Source organism: Mustela lutreola, chromosome 2 (genome assembly GCF_030435805.1).
Source record: "Mustela lutreola isolate mMusLut2 chromosome 2, mMusLut2.pri, whole genome shotgun sequence".
Lineage (NCBI taxonomy): Eukaryota > Metazoa > Chordata > Mammalia > Carnivora > Mustelidae > Mustela > Mustela lutreola.
The window spans coordinates 214,268,238-214,295,026 of record NC_081291.1 but is presented as its reverse complement, the minus strand read 5'-3'; the positions used below and the strand labels follow the sequence as shown (position 1 = coordinate 214,295,026).

General features: G+C 53.0%; 1 protein-coding gene across 5 annotated transcripts in view; it reads right to left on the bottom strand.

Moving 5' to 3' along the window:
• Positions 1 to 26,789, bottom strand: part of ITSN1 (intersectin 1) — a 221,217-nt gene that overhangs the window by 34,496 nt on the left and 159,932 nt on the right. For 3 of the 5 annotated variants that reach the window (XR_009351206.1, XM_059164652.1, XM_059164653.1), the window contains 4 exons: positions 24,186 to 24,231; positions 21,783 to 21,904; positions 19,171 to 19,288; positions 17,368 to 17,559 (listed from right to left, as the gene is read on the bottom strand). Coding sequence is in view for 4 of the 5 variants with exons in the window: in XM_059164652.1 (XP_059020635.1) it covers positions 17,368 to 17,559; positions 19,171 to 19,288; positions 21,783 to 21,904; positions 24,186 to 24,231 (478 nt within the window). In the remaining variant the exon portion in view is untranslated. Of the gene's footprint in view, positions 1 to 15,438; positions 16,992 to 17,367; positions 17,560 to 19,170; positions 19,289 to 21,782; positions 21,905 to 24,185; positions 24,232 to 26,789 lie in introns of those variants that run through there. The other 2 variants (XM_059164655.1, XM_059164654.1) reach the window with 2 other exon arrangements.

The following is a 26,789-nucleotide window of genomic DNA, read 5'->3' as shown; positions in this document are numbered from 1 at the left end:
ACATACAGAGACAGACAGAAGGCCATGTGGTGACACAGGCAAGGATTGGGGTGAAGCAGCTACAAGCCAGGGAATGCCGAGGTTGCCAGCAGCCATCAGAAGCTACGAGAAACGAATGGGGGGGGGCGGATATTGCCCCTAAATCCTCCAGAGGAACACGGCTCTGCCGACACTTGATTTTGCACTTATCTCCAAAACCGTGAGAGAAGAAATCTCCGCTGTTGTAAGCCACCCCGTTTGTGGTCCCATGTTACAGCAGTCCCAGCAAACTCATATAGGCGCCACGCTCGTGCTTCCTCCAAACCACGAAAATAAGGTCCAGAGAAGACCAGAGCAGCCATTGGCTGGTATGTCCTCAGGGCTCACACCATGCCAGGCATGGTCCAAGGCGCTGTACGTGGACAGCTGTGCTCAAGACGCACAGGGATACTGGAGTCATCCCCATTTTGTACACAGGGACACAGAGGCTTGGATAGGTTGACTGACCTAAGATCTCTCAGCCGGGTGGTGGCCAAGAGCCGAAGCTGACACTCTGAGACCAGAAACTGGGCTCTACCCCAGACCGCTGGCTGCTGTTGGGTCCAAGCCGCAGGAGGGCATTAGGTTATCCTGAGGTTGGATTTTGGAGGATGAAGGGACTGTGCTGAGGCCCCTGGTGGGCGTGGGGACAGGCAGAGAGGTGCGGAGCACATTCAGACCACAACCCATAAGCTCAGAGCCAGGCTGCTGCCTTACGCCTCTAGGAGCTGAGCATCCAGCCTGCAGACAGACAGGGAAACCCCTCCGGCGGCAGGCGACTGGAGCATCTGTGGCCCCAGGTGCCTGAGGGCAGGGGCTCCGGTGACCTCACAGGTGGCACACACAGGAAGTGGTGCCTGCCCTTGCCTCTGCTCTCCTAGCTGGTCATTTCGGGGTTTATTTGCATGGAATGGTCTCAGGTTATCCGCAGAAGCTGCCTCATGTCACGTGTCCTCCTACAGGCATGGCCCTCCCTGTTCCAGGCCAGTGGGGCGCCTCTCCTTTTTATGAGGGGTTCTTTATTTAATCACAAAAAATACATAAATAAACAACAGATTTGTCGAAGGGACCGACAGGTGTCCTGGATCTTGGTGTCCCATTCACTCGCTGTTCTCATACCATCTCCCCACAAGGGGGCGCGGTGGAGCACCATGCGAAAGCGCGGCCTCCGCCGGTGCTTCTCAGGGTCCCCAGACCAGCAGACTCCAGCAGCACCAGGGAACTTGGAAGAAATCAAATTACCAGGCCCCTGCGGAATAGACGACCCGGAGTTGGGGGCAAGGAATCTGATGCAACAAGCTCTCCAGGTGACTTTTTTAGGCAAACTAAAACGAGGAGCTTGCTCTGGGCGGTCAGGGATTTCTGAGTTTCCGTCTTCCCCCTGAGTACTTCGTTGGGCTCATGACCTAGTGGATATGCTGGAAGCTTCTGCAAAGAGAATGATCCCTCTGGGAAGAATGATATCACTGACTTCTTGGCGAATGTTGCACTGTGCCGGAGATTAACGCCAAGTCTGGGTGCTTCCACTGCTCAGTCTTGTCCCCTCCCCGGCCAAAGGCACTTTCTAGAATGCTGTAGCTTCTCCTCCTGGCACAGGATGATTCCAGGACAGGCAGGCAGATGGATGCTGGGAAAGCAGCAGGGATGAGCCATCCCTGCCCTCCCCGCCCATCCATCCAAGACCTCACCGAAGCCACAGCGGCGTAGCCAAACTGTCATTCCACGGGGCCACGAGTGAGCATAAACCACCGGGCAGGTCTGCAAATGAACCTGGAACCCGGAGCCTCTGCTCAGCCCCCAGCCTGGCCCAGCTGTTCTTCGTGGCGTGGGGCATGGGCTGTGCTTTATTAGAACAGCGAACTCTCGGGAAGGAAGCAGGTCCCGATTGCTCATGCTGGTCCCTTCAGCCAGCCTCCGCCCGGCCACCGTGTGACATTTAGCTTCTGGGAGATAGCGTGATGCCGCCAGTTTCTTCAGCTTTCAGGAGGAAAGCCACCCGGGAAACACCCTTCAGTTCGGGAAGAAACATCTCATGCCTTCCCTGTGCTCACCCAACCTTCCAGTTAGTGAGTCAAAGGGCCAGGGGTGAGGCCATCTCTAGTCACCGGGCAGAATGACAGGGACTTGGATGAACGCTCACGGAGCAGAGTCTCCCCTAGAATTTTCCGGACATTGTTTTCTGCAGGGATACTGGAATACTGTTTAGAGCTGCAGTTCTAAGACTCATCCCACAAACACTGTGCAAGGAGATTGCAAGGATGCAAATAGGCTCGCAGCGGACCTTGGTAGGACCAGTCTTCGGAACGTCCCCTGAGGTCACGATTTCCCTTGGAGGAGATCAAGGATGCTATAAACTCTGACCCCAGAAAACCCACATGTAGGACACATGCAACAGACACACATTTCGTACCCAGTTCTACATGGTTCACAGGCCCTCTCGGAGCTTGTTCGGGGAATGTCATTCATGCGTTTCACAAATATTTCCTGAGCTTCCATCACGAGCCTGGCGCCAGCAGATAGGACCTGAGGACTCACGATGATAGAGGAGAAAGGCCGGCCGGCCAGAGCACACAGCTAAGAACCTTGGGGTCCTCAGCTGGGGCCCGTACTCCTCCTCACAGGGGGCGGCTGAGAGTGGTACTGATGCCCCCTACAGGCCGCAGGTGGTACTGACTCCCACCAAGTTAAGGCTCCTAATGGGTTCACCCCCAGGCTGAGAATGCATTCTTGGGGATCATAAGGACCCGAGGTGATGGCTGGCAGTGGGTGGGGCTGGTAGGTGTCCTGCGTTATACAGGACAGAGAATTGCCTGCCCCGAGGTGAAAAACTGACACCCCTCCCCACCCCACCCCCCACACACCAAGAAACACTGACACTACGGGAAACTGACAACCGGACCAGGACTATGCTTGGAGCAAGCATGGTCCAAGGGACCAGCAGTGCATTTAGAAGGATGGAGGAATCCAAAACGAGGATCCGGGAAGAAACGTAACCAGAAACGGCTTGCTCTGGGTTTCGGGAGTTCTTCTGAGTCTTCCAAGTTCTACACGGTATGGTTTTGAAGCTCAGAGCCAAAGCAACAGCAAAAGGTCTAGGGGTTATTGAGGCCATCAGTCCAAGAATCCCAGGTGCTGGCGCTGGTGTGGGGTGCATTGGAGGTATGTTGCACGTGGGAAGGTTGGGGGGGCGGGAGGAGGCTGCGTGGCTTCCTACTCCGGGTAGCTCCGGCCTTCTGGTCACCACCCAGCAGCCCCGCATCAGAGCTGATGGAGCCTGGAGATGCTGTGTGACTCTTGGCTGCTGGTTCCAACGAATTCCACCCCACGCCACCCACCTAGCAGCCTGCCTGAGGACACGAGGAGGGCTCAGGTGGCCTCTCCAGGCCCCGGCATGCAAGGAAAAGCCAAGATTTTGCGGGGAGATTCGTCTCAGCGTTGTAAGCCAACAATGTTGGCTTTGAATCGTCTTTTTAGCTACTGAACCGACCCATAGGATGCTGTTTTTAAAAATTCTTGCTGGTGGCTGCCAGACCAGGAGAACCATTACAGACCTGAAGTAGGCACTTGGAACTCAAAAATATCCTTTCCTTGAAAATTTGATATTTAGAAAAACAAATGAGTTTAAAAACTCCATTATTCAGAGCAGGGCACATGGAAAAGACATTTCAAATAAAAGAGTTTTCTTTAAGGGTGGAGGGATGTGGTCCTTCTCTCCTTTGGGAACCAGGATAAACATGGTTCACGGGCTCCCTTTCCCGGCGAAAAATGAGAGGACAAAGTACAGCAGATAACTTTGCGTGGACATCTCGGGGTGATGAAGGGATTCTTACAACTTACTGTAATCCACTCACAGCTGAAATAATACTGCAACTGACTCCACGCACTGAAAAATGATCCCCAACTACAGCCCACATGAAATCCCTAATCTTTGTGCTGTCCCTTGTAATTTTGTGTAGTTAGTCACAATTACCAAATGGAGAGAGCCATGATACCCCTTTGGAAGGACTGGAGTCTGGGGCACTGGAGAGAATATGGGAAAATGCTACCCAAAAGGGTCATCTTGTCCCCTCAATTGGACAATGTTCCTAGGAACAGCATAGTCTAATAAGTTGCTTTATTACAAAAGTAATACATAAACACGGGCTTCGTGTAAACAGTTCAAAGGATACAGACGTACTCAGGTCCCCTCTCCGCACTCCCGACCATTCTACTTCCTTTCCCAACAAGGCCCGTAATTTTACAAAACCAAACCAGCCCCCACAGCAAGCTGGCCGCCAAGCAAAGCAAAGAAACAGGACTTGGTCCTGTTATGAACGGGCCAAGATATACTATAAGATGGTCAACAAATATTTAGTAAGTTCCTGTGAAGTCCAAGAGACACAGAAATGAGCAAGATAGTGTCCTTGTCCTCAAGGAATCTCATAGCCCGGATGGAGACTCGACATGAACATGAAACTAACAGGCAACAGACCCGGGGCCTGTAGGCTGGGAGGATGGTGGCATCTGTAGGACTCGGAGAAGTGGACGCTCCTCACTCCTCATCCCCAGGGAGGAAGGCTCCTGGCAGGGGGGGGGGGGTGGGGGGGGGAGGGTTCCGCATCAGGGAGGATGGGGCCACGATGTTGGGGGTGTTGGACCAGCATGCTGGGCAAATGCAGAGACACTGTGGAGTGGAAGTTCAAAAAGGTGGGAAGTGGGAAGGGGAGGAGGAGGAAAGGGGGTGGAGACAGGTGGGGAGTGGGAAGGGGAGAAGGCGGGAAGGATGTCACATCGCCGCGATCCCAGTGCCAGAGGGGCCGCGGCAGAAATCTGGGTGCCACTCGGCAATATGGAAACTCAGGCAGCGCTTTTTCATCTTTAAAGGAAAGGCTATTCCGATGTCTCTGGGGACATCCCGTCCCCAACCCTCTGGCTAAATGGCCCCGCCCCCCAGAACACACGTTCGAGCTGGAGCTCCCATGTCTCCCGAAGGCTTCTGCAGGCTTGGCCTGAATGTAGGAGGTGGAGCCTCACAGGCCGGGGGTCTCCTGCCAAGGGAGCCCACACCCCCTCTCCCCCAAGGCTACACTGCAATTTTTTTTTTTTTTTTTAAGATTTCATTTATTTATTTGACAGATCACAAATAGGCAGAGAGGCAGGCAGAGAGAGAGAGGAAGAAGCAGGCTTTCTGCCAAGCAGAGAGCCCGATGTGGAGCTTGATCCCAGGACCCTGGGATCATGACCTGAGCCGAAGGCAGAGGCTTAACCCACTGAGCCACCCAGGGGCCCCTACACTGCATTTTTTTCTGGGAAAATCAATCTCATTGTGCTGCCTTCAACCTCTGGGCTAGAACGGCACACGCAAGTGGCTCGTCATATAGGAAAGGCCACGGCGGCTGTGCCATAAAGGAGGTCTTTCTGGTCAGAGCTCTCCGTCCTCCACCGGCAGCTGACGTCCGACCGCCCCCCACCCCAACCCCATTCTCTCAGCTGCGAACTTGTCCGTTCCTGCCGTGCATGTGCATGTGCATGGGCCTGGGACCTGGTGACGAGTGAGGCGAGCAGGATCCTTGTCCTCAGGGAGCATCGGTCTACTCGGGGCTCGGGCATCCCATCCAGACGCTGGTTTTTGCACAGCTTCCTTGCAGGGGCACCCCTATAAGCCCTGGAGACTTCAGAGTTGAAGTCCCTGAGCCTGGATTTTCTTGGGGATCTAGAGAAGCTATGGGGGGCATGGAGACCTGTGGGGGGGTGGGGCATGCACCCTGAGGGCACCAAAGCCCAGGCCGCCCTGTCTGGCCTGTTTTGGGAACCCACCAGCTCCCTCTGGGGGTTTCCACTCAGCCACACTCAGTAGAACCCTAGAGCTTCAAAAATAGCAACGTGGCTTCCAGATAAAGCGTTCTCCCAAGAAGGGGGCTCCGGTCCTCATGGGTTGCCAGGCAGTTTCGTGACAACAGAAAATTTGCAGAAATCAATTAACTCTCGGGGTTCAGTTCTGTCTTAATTTGCTGTATGTAAGAATATTGGTAACTTTGTAACAAAAGGCATCACCCTCATAGCTTTATGGCCGACGCGGGAATCCCTGGCATGGGGTCAGGTGCCCTATGATATGGGCTCCTTAGCTCATTCCTGGCCCTGGTTCTGTCACCAGACCTTTATCATCCCTCCTTCCTGAGCTCCTGCTTTCTTTTGTTTGTTTAGTTATTTTTTTGTTTGTTTGTTTGTTTTAAGAAGATTTTACTTTTAGTTCATCTCCACGCCCCCATCGAGGGCTCGAACTCCCAGCCCCGAGGTCAAGAGTCACACGCTCCACCCCTCCACCGACTGAGCCACGTGCCGCCACCCCGCAGCAGCTCAGGGATCCTTAGCAGTGGCCACAAACAAATCCTTTGGGTACACAAGGCACTTGGGGGCGTCAGAAGCACAGACACACCTTTATTGGAACGCGAGGCCGTCGTCTGGGCGAGAGGGCCCGGGAAGCACATTCCAGACGAGGAGGAATTTGACTCGGGCTCGATCAGGCACAGTCAGGGTGGGAAGAAGGGGTGAGGCAGCCAAGCAGAGGGAGTGGGCAGAGAAGAGCAGGGGAAGAGTGGATGCCTGGGGCCCCGGGGGAGGGGGAGGGAGAAGCAGATGCGGGGGAGGAAGAGAAGTCAAGCTGAACTCCCATGAGCCACGCGCTTCCAGGCACTGGACGTCCGGGAACTCACTGAGCCCTCACCCACGATCCCGTGTGCGGCGCGCTGCTTAGTCTCCCATTGAACAGAAGAGCAACTGAGGCACAGAGAAGATAGGTAACTTGCCAAAGCCTCGGTGAATCAATGGCAGAGGGAGTCCTACCCAGGAGCCGGTGCTCTGGGCCACTCTGCCTCCTGCCTTGCTGGGAAAGTGACCTATTTGTCAGCCAGAGCTGCTGTAATCAAGTTTTGGGGCCTGGGAGGCTCAGCCGAGAGAAATGGAGTCTCATAGCTCCGGACGCGGGAAGTCCAAGATCAAGGTGCCCGCGGGGCTGGTTTCTTCTGAGGCTTCTCTCCTGTGCGGGCAGATGGCCATCGTCTCCTCACATGGCCTTTCCTCAGTGCACAGTCGTCCCCTGGTGACTCTGTGTCCAAATCTCCTCTCCTCGTCAAGGGCAGAGTCAGATTGGCGTGGGGCCCACCCTAACAGCCTCACCCGAACTCAATGACCTCATAAATGGTCCACCTCCACATACGTCATATTCTGGGGGGCTGGGGGTAAGGGGCTTCAACATTTCCATCGTGGGGGGGGACGCGGTCAGCCCAGGTCGGGAGGTAGGGTCAAGGAGTCTGAACAGTAGAGCGAGATGGTCGTTGGTGGCGGAGCGGGGAGAGGCCTGGGCTGTGTTCCAGAAGCATCATCGTGGCCGCTGTTCGGAGGTGGGGTGCGGGCTGAGGGCCAGAAGTCCGGCTGCACGTGGGAATCACCTGAGCGGCTTTTATAAAGCCCAACGTCCCCACTGTACCCCAGACCAGTCAAATCCGCCTGGCCGGGGTGCGGCCTGGGCATCCTTAACACGCGAGGGTTCCAGATAGCTCCGACTTGCGGCCGAGAGTAAGGACCACTGCCTCAGAGGGACAGCTGCCCAGAAGCCAGGCCAGCTGGTGGGGAGAGGGAGCGACGTTTGGAAACTCGATCTGTCCAGGCTCCCGTAGCGGGAGTGTTGTCACAAGGGCTGAACTGGTTCCAGACCTAGGAGGGTCACTCAAGCTGCTCGTCCAAAGGGAAGTGATGGCCGTGACCTGGAAAGCTCTCCTCCCTTCCAGGGCCTGGAGCCTGGACAGCCTCTGACACCATGTTCCTGAAGGCCACGCTGCTACTCCCTGGTCCCCCACGCTCAGGCCAGAGCTTAGAAGGTCACTCTGCTCAGTGCCCCTGTTGTGTTGACAGGACAGTGGAGGCTGGAGAGGCACGGTGACTTCTGCTGGCAGGAATGCAACCTGCGCTCCTGCTGTCTTGGGACATGGAGACACGCAAGGAAAGCACCAGCTTCTCGAAGAGTGGGCCTGAGGATGACCCCACCCCAGTCCTCGCCCTGTGCACTCCCACCACGCCCGGTTGTGGGGGTGTGCCTGTCCTTGGGGCCCAGGGCTGTCAGGGGGCAGCCAGCAGCCAGGCTGGGGTCCAGGCAGCTGTGTCTCTTCTCCAAAGGACCCTGGGCTGACCAGTCCCGGGACCCAGCCCTGGAGGTCCAGACGGACAGGCGGGCTCCTCCTCCCCACGGGACTCTCTTGTCGAGGCTCTAAGAAGAGCCCGGTCCCCTGCAGTCTCTCCTAAGTTGGCAAACCGACCCCGTGGAACACAAGAGCCCACCTGAGCCCGAGACATTTCCTGCGCACTGTCAGCAACTGCACAGAGGAGCTCGGGTCCCTGCTTTCACGGAACTTCCATTCTAGTGGGGGAGACAGAAAACCAGACACATGCATGAATAATTCATAGTTAGGGCGCTTCCAAGAACGAAGAATGACAATTCTTACGACTGAGAGGCCCACAGCCCAGCCTTGGGTCTTCTCGGGGAATTTATCTCGTAAGCCACGTGGCCTTCCCAAGCCTGGCTTGGCGCAGCATTCAAGGCCACACGCAGCCCAGGGACTGAAGGCTGATGGGTCCTCTCCTCACTGCCTAGCTGGGGAGGAAGGTGCGAGCCTGCGGGGCCAGGGGCCTGTCCGCCACGGCTCCTGAGTAGCCCCCGTGGGATCGGCACCCCGGTGGGGAGGCCTATGCATGTGTGCACGGCAGACACTGCCGTCCAGTTTGGAAGCTGTCGGGGGGACAGGGTGTCCCGCAAATACTGACCCTACATGGGGAGCTACCATCCCTACTTATCAGTGCTGTTCCTGTGGAGATCTTCACGGGGCACAGCCTGGCCCCCGGCGAACTCAGGGTCCCCTGCGGGAGGAGGGGGCAGCATCCGTATGTCTGGGCATCGACCCCCACCCACTCTGCTTCACGCGTGGTGAGTAACCAGCGGTTCAGCAAAGCGCAGAGTGGTGATGAGTCGGTGGAACTGGGCTGGGCGGTGGGGGTGGGGGCCAGAGTGGGAGGACAGAGGTGGGGAAGAGGTGGCGGGCTGGGGCCCACCCATGGCTCTACGGTGACCAACGAGCCTGCAAGGCGGTGAGGAGGCAGCGGTGATGGAGGGGAGGTGTTGGTTGGGTCAGAAGAGACAGGCAGTGTGGGGGCCCAACAAAGGGGGGGGTCCACGGACCCGAGCCCACGTGCCCCCGAGCCCTGGGGGGAGGAGGGGAGATGAGGCTCTGGGAGGTGGAGACTTGTGATCTCCCAGGCAGGGACCGGGGATGAACGTGGGCATTTGCATCAAGTGGTCTGGAAGTCCAAGGAGACAGTCCTCAAGAAGACCACCTGGAACCCCGTCGGATGGCTGTTGGGGGCCATCACAGTTCCTTGAAGGTGGCCGAAAGAAAGACACATCAGGATGCTTAGCAACTGGCTCTGTAAGGGGCTCAGCCCGAGGCTTCACCTCGTTGAACATCAGCGTCACCTCCAGCAAGCTGGAGGCCCACGGTCCCTGCCCCTGCCCCCCATTTAGGTGCTAGAAATCTGGAAAGTGTTTGGACAAGAGCAGCTCAGAGGAGACACTGACCAGGCGAGGCTTCTGAGAGCGAGTGATGACAGCTACGCTCAAAGTTGAGCCATGGAGAAGGGAGCAGATCAGGCAGAGACTTGCGGCCCAAGAAAAAGATTTGGGGCGCGAGCAACCAAGGACTGGGAACCCCAGGGTGACTGTGAGCAGAGCAGTTCCATTAAAAATAGCAGTTCTATTAAAAATAGCTCTCGCCCACGGGGTGGAGAAGAGTCTGGAAGACAGGGACCCCGGACCAGGGGCTGGTTAGAAGGCTAGCGGGCCTGACGGGAGGGCAGGAGGAACTCTATTGTTCTCAGGGCCTTTGCACTTGCGATTCCTCAGGCTTAAGACACTTCTCTCCCTGACCTTTTCAGACCCCCATCCCCATCTCTCACCTCCCTCGAGAGGCCTTCCTGGGCCGTCCCATATGCGATTGCCCCGGCCCTCAGACCCACTCTGGTCCATGTCAGCCAGCACTAGCCAAAGTGACTGCTTATTTGTCTGCCGCTGGGTTCCTGCAAGCTCCATGAGAGCAGGAGTCTCTCATTTGCTTGTGGTTCCCTGAGTACAGCCCTGTCCCCTGTCTCCTTGGTCCTTGGCCTTGACCGTCAAGGAGTCGCCAGGAGGTGCGGGGGTGGGGGGGCTGGATCCCTCCTGGTCTCCCGGATGCTGTTCCTGCCCTTGAGGCAGCAGGGGGGAGGGACGGGGCAGGGGGGAGAGGGGGAGAGGACTGGCAGAGGGAGTGGGCTGAGGGTTCCCACCATGACGGAGACCATGACAGTGGAGGGTCGTGGCGAGGACTCAGCTGCATGGGATCTCCCCACAGTGGCCTGGGAATGAAGTGACGCCCCCCAGAGGGGAGGGGCGTCCTGGCTTCGCCTTCACTGCTGTGGCGGATTACAGGGTTCGAGGCGTGCTGGAGGCCTGGCACACGGAGCAGGCGTGTCCCCAACAGAAAGCTCTGGATCCCGAGAGGCACCACAGGGCGTCTGTGACGGAGCAGGAGAGAGCTAATCTCCTTGTCTTCCAATGTGCTGGGCGCTTTGGGGTGGCACCCCCTCGGGACACATGTCCCTTATCCAAGCTGTATGGCTGCTTGAAAACAAAAACAAAAAAGAAGGAACTCCTGGTGTGTTTGGGGGCTGAATGTTCCAGTCTTTGCTGGCGAGAGAACACAGGCCCTGGAAGGCAGTGGTGAGAAAGCAAGCATCCAGCGACCCAAGTCATCTGTGTCGGCTTTGTCGGGGGGTGCTGCCTGGGCCTGCCAACACAGCCCACAGAAATGACATTCAGAAGCCTCGCACATTCCATGTGCTCCGTCGGCCTCCCGGGTGGCCGGGTGAAACCGGGGCTGCTCTTCCCATTTGCTGCTAAGGCTGCTAAGGCCGTGTGCACAGCGCGTTTAGGGACCGCGAGGAAGGGGTTCATAAAGCTGTAGCGGAAAAGGGCCTTGAGTGTGCACGAGTGAATGAGATGTCTGAAGGTTTTAAGGAAGCCGTCCAGTCTTTTCTCTCTGAAATCCCTAATCTGCAAAAGCACATTTTCTGTAATGTCTCAAAATGCACACAACCCTCAGTCTTAAAAAATGCACACGACCCTCTCCCATCTGGGCTTATTGTGAGGAAGCAGGAAGCCAGGAAAATGGATTCCTTCGTGCTCGGGGACCAGGTGCAAATGCCTTTTCTTTCCAGTGAGAATGAGAAGGCTGCTATCTGGGCAGTGGGCATAGGGGGGCTTACTGCCTGTTTGGTGGCATTATTGTCCCTCCATGTGTAAATGAGGAGCCTGGAGCACAGAGAGGTTAAGTAACTTGCCCACAATCACCCCAGCAGTAAGGGGAAGAGCTGGGATTTGAACCCATGCTCTGAACCACCGCTCTGGATCCCTTCCTAGCATCTCTAAAAGCCCAGGATACAGCTCTGTCGAGCCCTCCACCCTGACTATCCGCCTAAAGAAAAAGAAGATATTCCGAAGTCTCAAGGGAAATGTTAAGAAATACCACACTGAGCTTGTAGATAAGCTGTCGGTGTATCTGGCGCCACGTTTTTCCAGCAGAGGCTGGGAGTGGAAGTGGAGACCCTAGGGCCACCGCTCGTGGGGAGGCACTAAGCGTGTCTGTGGCAAGCCAGGTCTTCAGAAGACCCCGCAGTGGGGGTGAGAGGACTAGAAAGGTGGACGAGGCCGTGCACTGAGCAGGTGACACAAGGTGCTGGAACCTGGCACCCGCCCCCACTCCCCGCTGCGAGCGAACCACACACGGGAAGAGGAAGCTACTCTCCATCTTTCCACAGTGGCGGCTGTGACCATGGGGGGCGGCTGGCTCTGAGGGGCTGTTGTTCTCACGCGGTACAAGCCGGGGAGTCTGGGAGCTACTTTAGAGAACATCACTGTAGTTCCCGGAGCCTCGGCGAGTCCCCGCCATTCTCCAAGATCTGGACTTTATGGAACAATCCATGGGGAGCATCTCTGCACGCGTGCACATGCACGTGCACGTGTGCGCACACACACACACACACACACACACACCCCTGTGGACAGATGCGAACAAGAACTTGGTAGTTCCTAGGACATAGTGTGCTTAACCCCACGTTGCCCTGATAGTCTTACAGCTGATTCTCACTTTTTACAAACAAAACCTTTACTTTTTTTGTGTAGATCAAGTCCTGTCATTTAAAAATGCTTGGGGGAGGGGCGCCTGGGTGGCTCAGTGGGTTAAAAATGCTTGGGGAAATGTTTAAAGAATCAAACTTTCTCCTGACAGATCATGAAATAGCTACACATCAGGAAACATTCTGGAAATCTGGTTTTTCAGGAGTGGAGTTTGCTTCAAGAAAGGCCCAAGAGAACTCTGGCTGGCTGTGTGTGTAACAGTCACAGAAAGTTACCATGAATTTTGATATTGGTCCCCTATTCCACCAGATCCAAAATACCAGACGTTTCGAAGAAGATGCTTTTTTTTCCCCACCCCCCTGTGCATTTTAGGACTGCTGGCAGTCCATGTAGTTTCCATAAAAATTCTCTTGGGTACTTTTGGAACTAAGAAGAATGAATAGGATTAACTTATAATTTTGCTAGAAGAAAAAAAAATGAATATTCACTCTCAGAAATAATTTTCAACTGGCCAGGAAGCAGGGCCGTGATGGGGTAGGCCCGCCTGCAGCCATGATCTGGGTGGGTGCCTCCGCCCACCCCACTTCGGGGGTAGACCTGGCCTGGACGAAGGTCACCACACACTGGCATCCCCCGTCCTTAGCCTCCTTCGTAGACCAGATGAGCAAGAGCCCCCAGGAGCAGCCCCCTCGCCAGGACACCGTTGCTTCTGGGAAGCTCACAGCTAAAGGGAAGGGAACTGCAGACACACCCCGGTGTCCTCTCTGAGGGTGACGTGGTACACTGCGAACGGAACCCCGGGGCTTCCTGCTCCTTCGTCCATGGCTCAACCCGCTCATTCAAACAGCATTTCTGAGAACCTAAGCTACTGTATGCCAAGGCGATCGTACAGCATATTAAGCAACAGGGATGCTGTTTTATCGGTGAGAAACTGGAATATTGGCGATTTCATGTTTCAGTCTAATTAGAGGGTTTTCTTAAGCCGGCATTACCCGTTTGTTTTTTTTTCTTCAGATGGGTTCAAAGAAGGCGTAGAGAGCCTGGTCACCATCTGCTATCGGAGTCTGGATCTCCCCGATTCCCTTCCAGAAACGGAGCAGACAACAGTGCCCACTGGAGTGTAATACTTTTTGACTTTATAAAGGAATGAATCCTTGCTTAGATCAGCTTCTCCCGGACACCCTTCAGTGCAGAGGCGGTCTGGGCTCTGGCCCACAGGCCCCCACTCTGTTCCTAGAGATTCCTGGGCCCTGATCTGCAGTGTGGAGAGGGGGCTGGCCTTAGGAAGGCAACTCAGAACCACGAAAGGAAGGTGATTTCATCTGTACTCTTCTTGTCCATATGCCACTGTACTGAAAGTCCGTTCACATGACAAATCCATACCAATTATGAAATTAAATGATTTAATGACCAGTTATTTTTAACAATTCAAAAACAATCTGACCTCTTTCAACTCCAGGGCCAAAGGAGATAGCCAGCATGACTTCGCTCATTTAAAGATGCTTTTCCTCTCTTTTATCCAACTTTTTTGTTAGCCAGATTCTCCAAGAACAGGACTAAAGTATTTTATACCAAATTGTACGGTTTGGGGAATAGCCAAGAAGAATAAGATCAAGTCTAAAATACAGAACCAGGACTCTGGGATTTTTTTTTTTATGTTACAGATTCAGGGCATGAACTTAATAAAGGATTACATTTACTCAACAGTAGTTATCGGCACAAACTCCGCCGCCAGCAACAAGGAACCTGTTTGGGCCTTGACCGACCAGGTGAACTCTAACCGCAGGGGCCAATAGGTGGGACCAGGGTTTCTCAACCTGGGTACTGGGGACATCTGGGGCCAGATAATTCTCTGGTGCCGGGGGTGCGGGGCCCCGTGCATCACAGCACAGGTAACAGCATCCCCGGGCTGCATCCGCTAGAAGCCAGTAACCTCCCCCCTGGGTGAGATGCGCTGGGTGAGACCTGGGTGAGACGGATGCCTTCCAATCAAATGCAAACCGAATGGCTTGCGAGGGGCAGGCAGCCCAGAGGATTGGCACGGAGGGTACTGAGGACAGAGTGACGTGGTGTGCAGAGTATTACCCCCCCTTGACAATGTGTCACTTCTGGCCAAACTCAAGGCTGGACTCAAACTCAAGGCTGGCCAAACATTGGCTTATGTGGTGAAGGGGTCCTAGGCAAGAGATGGGGCTCGCTGCCTCGAGTGCTCCACAAGCTGGGGGCGGGGGAGGGGGCAGGTTGGAGATGGAGAGACTCCTCCACCCACCTCTTGACCTTTGCGGGTCCTGACATCTGTGCCCAGGACAGCCACTTCCCTTCCCAGCTGCATCTGGCCCGTACGGATTTGGGTCTCAGCTTAAATATCACTTCCTCCTGGAAGGGTCCTCTGCCCCCTTCTCCCTGCTGCTGCAGCACACACACCCCCCCATCTGCTCTGGGTGTCCTGCTCAGGGGTGCCTTATACCCTCTGACACGGATCACCTGACCACACAGACACCCGCCCCCCCAATATGTCTACATGGACTGCGGCAGTTTGGTTTCTGCTTGCTCTTCTTGTTAGAACACGAATTCCAAGAAGACACGGACCCTGTCTCCATGAGAACCCAGGGGACACCTTGCCCAAAGTATTTGCTGATGAAGGAAATCACTCTTCAACTGAACGGCTGAGGAGGGTAAGCGGAGCGTGTGGTCTTTGTTGCAAAGAAGTTTCGTCAACGTGTACACTGGTTTATTTCTGCAAAGGTGACCAGACTGGCGTGTGCGAGGCAGAAACGGATGGCAACCGCGGTCTGGAGGGTGTGAAAGTTCCCACCTCCACCCACACGTTCTGTTCCGATATGTTCAACTGACCCAGATTACGATCCGTCTTTCGGAAAAATGTTTTGTGCCCTGAGTCCCCTCACGTGCCTGTCAATGGATCAGTGACACACGCCAGGAGCCCAAGAAGACAGTTAGCCACTCCGCTGTGTGGCCGTTCAAGTCTTCAAAACCCGTCTTGTTAGGGGCAACCCTCTACTCCCTGATCGGGGAGGGCTGGGGAGCCAGGTGAGAAGGAGGGCCGTTCGGAGAAGACTCGGAGAGGAGCGGAACGGGGTCTGTATCTCAAAGCCCGAGTGTCCTGAGGGACACGCAGGCCGCTGGCCCCCCGCTGACATCTAGTCTGCCTGGTCCCCCAACACCACGGCCAGGTTCCAACACCAAAACACAGAGACATTTCCGTCTAACTTTTATATGAAGAATTTAATTATCTATACACGTCACTAATTCCAAAGGGTGTATTACAGTTGTTAAAGCCGCAGGTTTATATATTTCTATATCTTACATTCATATCCACGAGCATCCGGATGGGCGAGGGGACGAGGAGAAGCCTCCCCTGTCCCCCGTGCCCGGGACTGGGTAGGGCCTCACAACACACCTGCCAGCACAGGCACCTGCTCCCGAGGGAGATGTAAAAACAGAAGGTAACTGCAGGTTACAAAGGCATTAGTGGAAACTGGGAGACTGTGCTCGAGGCTTCCCCCGCCCGGGCTCCTGGGCTGTCAGCAATGGGCATTTTTATTGAGAGCTTCCAACTAGTGTTCAAAAAGGACACACATGGCTTCGGCTACAACATACTGGACACGTACACAGACCAGGAGCTCCATTTCATATTAAGCTGCGGAAATCCCACGGTCTAGTTAAAAAATGTAAACATTGGAAATTAATCGCAGGGAGGCTTCTATACATTCTTTCTTGTCAAGAAAATGACTTGTTCGAAATAGGTCATTCCGTGAAAAGGAACTGGAATAAAAACTTCACGTAACAGAGACCGAGAAGAGATTGTGGGTGTTGTGAGTCGTAACCAACCCAGTGGTGTCTCGTCTACTGCTTTGATGGTCTGAAAACACGCCAAGTTAAAAACCCAAAACAGAAAACACCAGCTCAACCAGATAAATCTGAGACTGAACTAAAACACAGGTGCTTTCTCCTGGGGCTACAGGGTCACCGTGCAAAATCCAATCAATGCAGTGTGATTAGAGCATCGTACAAGGTAGTAGCTTTTGCCATGGAAAAGAACGGATTTCTTATGTACAACGATGTACTGTTACATGCTCGGCAAGATACATCTGATACACACAAACAAGCACAAAACACCTTCGGTTTAATTGGGGTCGTTCTACACGTCTTTAAAAACAGATATACTGAATTCCTTTGCACGTCTACAGCGCGGGCGGGGCGGGGGGGGGACCCAAACTACACAATTTAGTTGGTAACACTGGACAAAATGAAAAAAAAAATAAAATACATCAAGTCTCAGATTTATGGACATTTGGAACATTTTTTTAATAGCACATGCAGCATTCCTTGATAGTGGGTCTTTTTGCAAAACCGAAATAGCAAAGGAGTAATTGATTGATTTTTATTAAAAGGCTAAAATATAGTTTTTTTAAAAAACACTTTTAAAACTACTGAAAGCACCTGTGCAAAGGTGGGGGGGGACATCAATTTGAGTCACTAGGAAAGCCACAAAAGGACCCACTACCCTGTGTATTTTTTGTAAGGTTCGCTTCTAGCTCTGTAAGTAATAGCTCGACACTGTCATCACATGCAACTAAGGTAAAATGAGGTAAACTGCTCTGCAGTGAGTTCTTCTACTCAGAAGGCAGTAGGTGATCATGCTGGAAGTCACATGATCAAGGCTGCATCTCCCATCATCCCTCTGGGCAGTGATATGGGATAGTGGGTCTCTTTGAGGACTTTCAAGCCTGAGGGGGGGATGGACAACATATGATTCCTAGAAAAAGGAGGAAAACAACACATAAGCAAAACAAAACAATGAGCAAAATTCAAGCTAGGAAAATGAGTCAGGCATGTAAACAGCATGGTGCCAAAATGATTAAAGAAAAAAAAAAAGGAAAAAGTGGGGAGGGGAGGGAGGGGGCATGCTACAGAAGGAATGAAAATAAAACAAAACAATAAAACAAAACCAAAAAACAACCCCACAAGGTCAAGTCTCGCATTACAGAAGGTCTTCAAAGAGACTATCGTGAATGCAGCAATGGTCTGGCTTTCCGCTCTGCAAACAAAGCTCAGCCGGATCCGAGCAGTGCTGCACGGGTGACCGTGAGAGACCAGAGGGGAGAGGCGGCGCGGCGGCCAAGGGCACTTACATTGCTGGCTTGGGTCCGTGTCCGCGGTCAGCTTCACGTAGTTGGAGGGGAAGAGCCCCACCTGGCCGCTGACCTCCCCTCTCCACCAGTCGGGGTCGTCCTTGTTGAGGACATTGATGATCTGGCCCTTGCTGAAGGCCAGCTCGTCGTCATTCTGGGCGCTGTAGTCATACACGCCGATGACCTGGCACACTGCGGGAGACAGGGCCAGGTGAGGGCCGCGGGGCGCGCACAAGAGGCGGCAGGCGCTCCCTGCACGCTCCCGCACCGCGAGGCCGCGCTCGGGACAGGACGCAATTCAGCGAGCGGCTCTGGTGGGCTTTTGCAAAGCGGGGGCGACTGGGGGAGGCGAGGGCATAAAAACCAAGGTGACAGCAGAATTTCACACTAAGACTGTAGCTTGTGGGATACCTTCCTCTTTCTCGTGCGTTCACGTCAGCAGAAAATCTACAAGGATGCCGGAATGCTCTCGGAACCGCTTCCGAGTGAGTGGAGGAACGCGCCCCTGGAAAGCTGACTGCACAAGACAGCGGTATATGGGGGACCCAGTCACCCTGCTCTGCTTCCTTCTTTCTACCCTCCCCTTTTTCCCCACCAGCCGCCCCTTGTGCAGAAATCAAAATCTTACTGAGAAGTAAAACAATGTTTTCTTCTGCTATTATCTTTGTGGCTCAAAATTTTGTCTCAAGGAGGACATCGCCACGCTCAAGAAGGTTTTTCACCTTCTTGCTTTCCCTCAAACCTGTGGGAGGTTAAACTGCTTTCGTTCCCTGGCCTGAGCACACTTTGGGTAAGTCTGGTGGTTAGGCTGGGCCTCTCATTAATCTTCCTCAACCAGGTTATCTGTGGGTTTAGGTTCTGCAAATTAACTGAATCATTTCAGCCAATTATTTCAGTGGGTTTCAACCAACCCAATGAAGGGGGTCCCGCCCAACTACCCCAAGGGAGACGGGGTCCGGCTGGCACCGCCCCCTCCACCTACAGGAGGCCCACAGCACAGCCGAGAGGCCCAGCCAGGGCTGGGAATAGTCCCGCTTTGCCAATCCCTGCGCTGGCAAAGTCTGCCAAGTTGTCATCGTATTTCACTGGGGATATATGTCACAGACGCCAACGAAAGTTACGCATTTTCCAGAGATGCCACCCAAGAGCTGGTGGCTTGAAGGCCCGAGGGCAGATTCCTGCTTCCCTAACCTCGCCCATCTCAAATATGACCAAAGCATCTAATTTGGTCTCCTCAGTCAGAAAATAGCCAACGGCCTCAGCCGCGGTGCCCTCTGTTCTCTGGAGTCCTTTACGGGAGCATGCACAATATCCTGTCCATTGAGCGAAGCCCCCTCTGTTCACAGGAAATGTCACGGGGGAGCTATTTTAGTCTTCGGCGAGTGACCATTACAAGCAAGAGACCCCGTGGCCTCCAGCTCCGTCTCCTGACCTGCTGAGACCCGGCCGTTTATTTTTAGGGGTCCCTTTTTGTCCCCTCAGCCCCTAGCCCAAATCCCGATTTCAACAGCTGGAAGGAAATCAAGAGAAAAGTCTGGCTGTAAGGCCACAGCATTCACAACTCCTTCAGAAGACAGTTCCAACAAGGGCTCTGTTGTGCCCAGGACAGCCAAGCTGCTTAGACACTCGGTCCTTTTGAAAAACATATTCCATATCCCATTAGTTGGGGATCGGTCCCGGCAAGTACAAGAAGTCTTTACAGCAGCTGTGAGAGCCGCTCTAAGACACTCCAGGAGAGAACCCAGCGGCAGGATGATGGGGACCCGCGGACCATCGTCCAAGGGGAGAGCGCACGCTGCCTACCTGCCGGGAGCGCTGTCGGCTTCGGGGGCTCCGTTGGAGTGATTTTGCTCGTCCCGGGGCTTAGAAGTTTTACGTAATTAGCAGGGAACCAGCCTATCTGGCGCTTCTTCCCACGTGCCTAGTAAGGTAAGGACAGCGAAACACTTAAAAGGGTTGTCATCATTCAGGAGCCAGTCCGCTACGCAACAGAGCACATACACAAGGTTCACACAGAGCCGCAAACCATCTGGTGTGAACAGCAGCATCTCTGATTTCTGTATTACACAGTGAAAACACTGCAGCGAGAATTCAAACCGGGGTCATCCTTGGCCTGCGGAACCTGGAATGTGTCTGCATGGGCGGGACCATGTGGGTCCCCGCTGGGTGTCATGGGGAATATCTAGCAGAGGGCACCCACTCAGGCGGCCCTGGCTCTCACATGTGACTTTCAGGGCATGCAGGGATGATGGCGAAGCCAACATTACGTATAGATTTGAGGCTAACGGTGACGGTGACAATAATGAGACACTACCAATAGTAGCAAGCAATACTTCTTGGGTACTTTTGATAAGTCGAGCCCTGCGCCGAGCACCCCTCGTGCGTTTACCTGCGCAATTCCAGAGGGAGAATACTAGGACTATTCCCGGTTCCCGGATGAAGGAAGTGAGGCCCAGAAAAGCCCAGTGACAGTTACAAGCCAGGCAGCGGTGAGCCAGCAGTCACACTCGCGCCTGCGCCCTTATGCACAGGGTGAGATGACACGCAGGCGCTATAGACACAACACAGGGGGTCTGAACCTGTCCTGTTTTCAAACAGGGTGAGCCAAGACCTGCGACTCTATGAGGTCAAGGTCAGCTGGGAATGACGAGGAGCGCTACGAGCACCTGACTATGCCAGCGGGAACAGAGAACTCAAGATGATGCATACAAACGTGCGCGCGCGCATGCACGCACGCACACACACACACACACACACACACACACAGTAGCTCTAGAAAAACAGTTGCCTTCAAGGACAGGGCTGGGAGGGAGACCGTCCCTATCCCCCTTTGCTAACTTTTGAATTTTAAACCCTGGGAATATATTCCCTATCTGCAAAATAAGGAAAGAAAACTTCCTCTACCTTAACTCTGCCCTCCCACCTGCCAAATCATGGAGAAGGATCCAGCCGGGTTACTTTTAGAACACAGATCAAGTTTCCCTTTCCTTGTGGTCTGACAGACTGCGTGCCCTTGGCTCAAGGACTGAGGCTTACAGTGAATCCGCCCACGACTGCAGCCTCTCATTTGCAAGCCCCCACGAGCTCCTCTACCCAGTGGGCTGCCATATGGCTGGCCACGACTCCGCCATGGCCCTATCGCTGCCCTCAAACAAGGGCATAACCCGGAGCTCACTGGCAGTTTCTTCGTTTGTGCATCCACAATGAGAGAGCTCTTCGTGAAGGCACCAGAAGCCCTCCCGGGCCTGGCAATTCCCCCATTTTCTTGGGGATTGCAAGAATTGTTCAAAACTGTCTTTTCAGCAAGGTGCTAGGAGGGTGAGGACAGAAAAAACACAAACCAAACAGTTACCACCTTCAAAACAGTGATGCACGCAAAACATGCACGCAGACGTAAGACAGCTGGGTGAGAAGCTAACAGTATCATCAATATTTAACACCATGAGTGGTGTGGGCATCGGGACCACCACAGCTCTGGGGAAGATGTCCCTTCTGGAAGAGGTGGGAGGTGGCCAGCTCCTGTGGTCTCCCATGCCTGGGGGTGCATGTTACTCTCAGGGAGGCCCCGAGCCTAGAGGAGGGCTTGTTGTCAAGCGAGAACGAATCATCCGATGAGAAGATGCTGTAGCGGAGAGGTCACCGAGGGCTGGGCAGACTAGCAAGTGCACGGCTGGGGCGGGAAGGGGGCGTCTGTGGGCATCTCGGGGGATGCCAGCACAGGAGGCCCGCCGCCCCCCCAGGTCAGATTCCCAAGGCCAGTGGGTGAGTGTGGTCAGCCCCACTGGGCAGGTGTTACGGCTGCCCACCAGGGCGCTGCCCACGACTCGCCGAGTCTCCAGCTACACTCTAGATGGTGCTGGCCATTCCCGGCACTTCATTGTGTCACTGGCTGCCCATGTGCACAGAGAGGGGCTTCCCTCTTCAGCGCACCACAACAGCCATCTTCTCCTTGACCAAGGTCTGCCTCGACAAAATGGCGGACGGAAGACACTGACACACACAGGCACACCCCCCACCCAACCCATGCAGGAACGAAGCCTGTTGTGACACAGAAGCAGCTCTCGTGCCACACCTTACACTTAAGGTTGGCGAATGCGGCTTCTGTAAGGCCACAACACGTGAGGACGACTCTACAGGCGCCCCTGGCCAGGACTTCTCACCCTGGGGATGCAGCAGGCAGGCCGATGTGGACAAACCTTTCCGGGAATCCTTAGTTCTCCCCATTCTGCTACTGACTGGGTGCCTGACGCTTAGAAAACCAACACATGGACTCTGACGACAGGGCACCTCCCCATATCCAAGCGCGGGACCAGGTGGCGGGGGTTCCGCTGGCCTTTGCAAGGACGCCCTCGCCCTTTGACATCTTACACACTCAATTGTGGACAGAATTTTCAACAAACGGAAAAGACACTAACTTGCAGCTCTCCTTCCCACCAACCGCCTGGGTTCTTTTTCCGGATCAGAATCAGCTGACCAGGGGCCAGAGTGAGCTGCTCAGGGCCGGTGGCCGTGTAGCAGGCGATCACCTGTGCGATTTCTGGAAAACAAGATCAAACATGGCGGCGCTGTGTCAGGGTCAGGAGAAGAAATTCTAGGAAGACACAGCCACCTCCCCAGTTCCCAGGTTAATGGGCTCAAGGCCAGTGCCCTGGGCTGGTTTTCTGCTCAATGACGGGGGCCACTTTGGCCCCCATTCCACAGCCTATAGTCCAGATGCTCCTCTCACGGGCTCAGCTGGTCTTTTGGTTCTGCTCTAGGACCTCCTCATCCTCTCTCAGAACACATTTACCAAACTTCTCTCTATGAAACCCGTTCTTGCCCAATTCTGACCCCTTCTGTCCTGGCCCCCCCACCCTTGCTGCCAAGGCCCTGAGGCCCACCATAGGACCTGGTTCCTCACTCTCCACACTGCAGGGCTGGCACCCAGCACACTCACCGCTAGGGAAGTGAATAAAGGGACACCCACCCTCCAAGTAAGTAGAAAGATGAATTCTATTTTCTCCAGAAACTTTCAGGGGCCTGGCGCTAGCTGATCTAGATGTTGTGGCTTTAGGCTCTCGACCCCACCCACGTGACCATTTTCTCTGTGGCTCTCATTCTGAGGGGGATCCTTGAATATCAGGTGGGAATCATGTCAATGCACGTTTTCTTTCATTTTAGGTTAAAAAAAAAAAAAAGAATCGGGAGTTAAGAGAATTTTATGCAAAAATAGTTCAGCAGGGGGGGAAAAAAATGTAAACAGTTCTGTACTTTCCCTAAATGTTAAAAATCTCATGGGAAAAATTCCAGCAGCACCACAGACCAGGCTCTGAAAAGTACATTTCTACTGGCACAGGAGGTCGAGTACGAAAAAACAAAATGCTTCTCTGACTGAATTCTGGCATACCCGCAGTGACTGCTTTCGGAGCTTCTAGAAGCAATACGGAACAAACTGTTCTGGTCCTCCACGCTCTCTCCCCACCACAACAGATCTTGAAAGAAAGAAGGAATGAGGGAAAGCAAGCAAGCAAGAGGTAAAAAGGCCCCCCTATCCTCTGACGGTACCTCCTCCTGCTCCAGAAAGCACATGCACTAGGCAATCCCTTCTGACCCCGTTCTGCCATCAGCCGGCGGCCACTGGGCTGTCGGGGGCAGGCCCGGCCCTGCCAGATGCTTCGGGGAGATCAGGGGCAGCAAGAAAGAGGCCAGCTTACACATACCTCGGCCCTGCTGAGAGCCTCTGCTGGGAAATCTGTGCTGGGGGTAAGAATTCTCCCCTCACCCGCCCTCACCCGCCCAGGACTAGCTCTAGATTCCAAGAGTTTCTGGTCTGGAGAGAGTCCAAGTGAGTGTCCTATTTGGCCTCAGACTTTCCTGCTCCTCAAAGAACCTGGCATGCACAGCCAGCAATCTGCCCCCAGCTTTCTTCTCTGTCTTTTGTGTCCCTTAGCAGCTTGCTGGTTTCAGTACAAAGTTAAGCCCATCTGGACCCTTTGGAATGACAATTCAAAATGTAAAATCCTCACAGCTAAAACCGAGATGGGGACCCAAGTGTCCCAGCCTCTGGAGTCTGACTAAAATCCTGTGACAACCCAAGAACCCACTTTTCCTTGTCAGGTAAGGCCTTCTAGAGCTAAGCACCAGACCCAGAACCACCAGACTATCCCCCCCTCACCCCTGCCCAGAAGCCTGCCAAGGACGCCCCCATATACCATCTCCTACGGACACAAGAGCAAAAAGACGTGCCACGCAAACCGTATGATTTCACATCTGCGTCCTGTCCCTTGAGTTCATGGTACTATTTGTAGAACATGTGATTTTGGTTCAATTACCTACAGCACTGAATTAGGAGGGATGTCTGTATTTCGTACCTTCAGTATGAACCTAAGGAGAACTACCCCGCGGCTCCTACATTAACGTGACCTCTACTGTGCTCTTTGAATCCTGGCCACTGTTTCTGTCCTGGGACTGAACTGTGCTGTCAGGAGAGGAAGTGAGCTTCCTGGACCTCCCATGAGATGAGGCGCGGTGGCTGCGCACGAACCTTAGAGCTCCACATGTTACAACCTGTCCCCACCTTGCCTGACTCGCTTCTTTGCGACCCATGAGAACACTCTGTCTAGCGACGTCCCCACTCCCCACGTGTGAAGCAACAGCTAGAGTTCCCAACCACGTACATGTAGTGAATGGATTCTGAGAAGACAATAAACTCCAACCCCTCTTACGAAAGAGTCTATTGTCTTCCCTTGCAGGCTTCCGGCCCTCCCGAACCAAGATTGGGAGCAACTAGCAATTACATTCAAAACACTGAAAAATAAGCATCAGGGTTTGTAACTTACCAGGTTTTTTTCCTAAACTCCCTGTTTTCCCAGCAGTTCCAGAGCCCTTAAAACAGAGCAAAAGGTCTCATTTGCATACTGCAGAGTTTCGTTCATGCAACTTCAAACACGATCAGTGACAACACAAGCCCGCTCGAGCCCCCGGCGCCCCCCTGCTCATTCTGGGGAAACGCAGCAGCACTGTATCAGATGCCATCAGATGGGTATCAGGAAAACAGGGGACAAAATTAAGTGCTTTAAACACACAGCTTTTACCCTCTTCTTTGGAGAAAAGTGAACAAAGGATGCGGCACTGTAGGGTCCCAGAGGGCTCAGGTGCTGCCTGTGTGTAGACCACGTGCGTGCTGTCCTCGGGGTCAACTCCAACAGGGGGTGCCAGACCTACTGGTCTAGGTCCTGAACACTGAGCTCCTGCTTGTGTTCCGATGGGACTTAAACATTTCGCACATAAGAACTACAGAGACTCTGACTGACATCCATGAGCCCAACACCCATATTCACTACATAAAATGTTAATAGTCTGCTACACTTGCTTTAGAGCTTTTTTTTTCTTTTTAAATAACGGAAACAGCATCGTGGCCATTCAAACATGCCTTCCCCATCCCATTCACCTCTTTACCCCCAGAGGCAACCACCGTCCTGCGTGTCCTTTCCGCCCAAATCTTAGAGTGTATAAACCCTGAAATCCCTCTATCAGTGCTGGCTGCACATTCCACAGAAGCAGACCAGACCAGAGGTTTTTGTTTTGCTTTGTTTTGTTTTGTTTTTTTGGCAACTATTAATTGTTCCAAAAGTGCTCTGGGGTTGAATTCCTTTATGGATACTCATGGAATTTTAAACCAGCTTAATAAGCCAATAGGGACCTCGAGTCAGGACAGGGGCCAGACTGCAATCTGTCATTACTGAGGGCTTTATTCTGAATTGATTTTCATTCTTGAGTCCCTGTCTGGCAGTAAATTAAGTATTCCAATCAAGACAAAACAAAAAAAAAAGCTTAATAAAGTAAATGACAGTTACTACAAGAATAAAAACATGCCATTTATCTAACTTATCACAGTCCCTTTATTTTGGTTACTGAAATTTAATAACCATTTACCAGGGAAAGTCAAAGTTACAATTTTTACTCTGATTACGATTTCTGTATTAATGAAATATTTAATACCAATCTCCCTTGCTATTTTTAGAGGCTGTGTATCAAAATGAAGGAATACTAATGAAACAAGACTCCAAAGGACCAGTTAACTTTCTCAGTATGGACTTAGAATACACCTCCTTTAGTCCATGAAAGGATCAAGGTATTTGGCAACACCCAGTAACAGGGTCCAAACAGCTTCGGTGCGGTCCCCGCTTTTCTTTAAGTGGGCTCTATGCCCAATGTGGGGCTTAAACTCAAGACCCTGAGATCAAGAGTCACATACTTGACCGACTCAGCCAGCCAGGCGCCCCAGTGTGCTCCTTTTTTGACACCACAGCCAGCACAGAAACTAAGACACACTCAGAGGGCCGGGTTTTGTTTTGGACCCCCTCAGGAATGCGGGAAAAAAGCTGCCTCAGCGTCTGTGTCCCGGCCTTTCTCCCAGAGAGCAGGGAAGCCAGGACAGGACAACCTCTCCCATGCCTAGAAGGGGTAATTCTTGTATCTGAGGCTGGGTCTGGTTTTAGCAGAAAATTTTCCTTAGACACTGAACTCTGCATCCAAGGAGAATCAAAGAGCTGACTTTTTAGACTTTTTTCTTCCTTGTGAAATAACGTAGCTAAGTATCTGTCCATAATCTTTAACACTTATTGATTCTTCTGTGTCTCAAATTTTAAGACCATGGTTAAAAAGCATCTTATAACTCAGCTTACCTTTAAAAAATGTCAGGGTTTTTTTTTTTTAACTTATTAATTTCAGGTGTTTTTTTTTTTTTAAATAGAAAACTACAGTTTATCAAAATACAATGTAATTAATGGTTTTGGTCTTTTAATTGTTCCAAAAGGTAGTCACTTTGAGAATCTTCATGCCTAGTGGTAGAAATTGAGTTTAGTTTTAGTTTTTCCCCTGTGCTTCTGAAATATCTTCTGTATGATTTTTATTGGATCCGACTGGATTCTTGGAGAGAAGCCCAATTCTCCCCTCTCTGGGTCTGCCGAGGACAATTCGCCCGCTGTCCTACCAGAGAGAAGCACTTTCTACCAGGCTTCTGCCAAATTCTCTCAGGGTAAGCAATGCAAATCCCTCCTTGGGTGTCTTAGTAAGCTGCTCTGGAGACCACAGCAAGGGAAAACAAAACAAAACAAACCCAAAAAAACAAAAAACCCCAAGCAGCTAAAATGACACTCCCTGAAAAAACAAAACCTAAGCAAAATAGAAATTGCTCCTGGGCACCACAGGGAAGGCGAGAAGAAAAGGGGAAGCATGGGGCCCGGCTCCAGGCTCCTAAAGCAGCCCGGCTCCAGGGCCTGGGGACCAGCCCAAGGTCCACCCTCGTACTGGCATGCTGATGAGAGGGGAGCCCTGTCCCTCTGGCTTACACCTAAGCCAGTGTTAGGAAAAAAAGAAAAAGAAAAAGGAAAAAAAAAGCCAATTTTTGTTGGTTTATTTATGTGCAATTGATCTGTTAA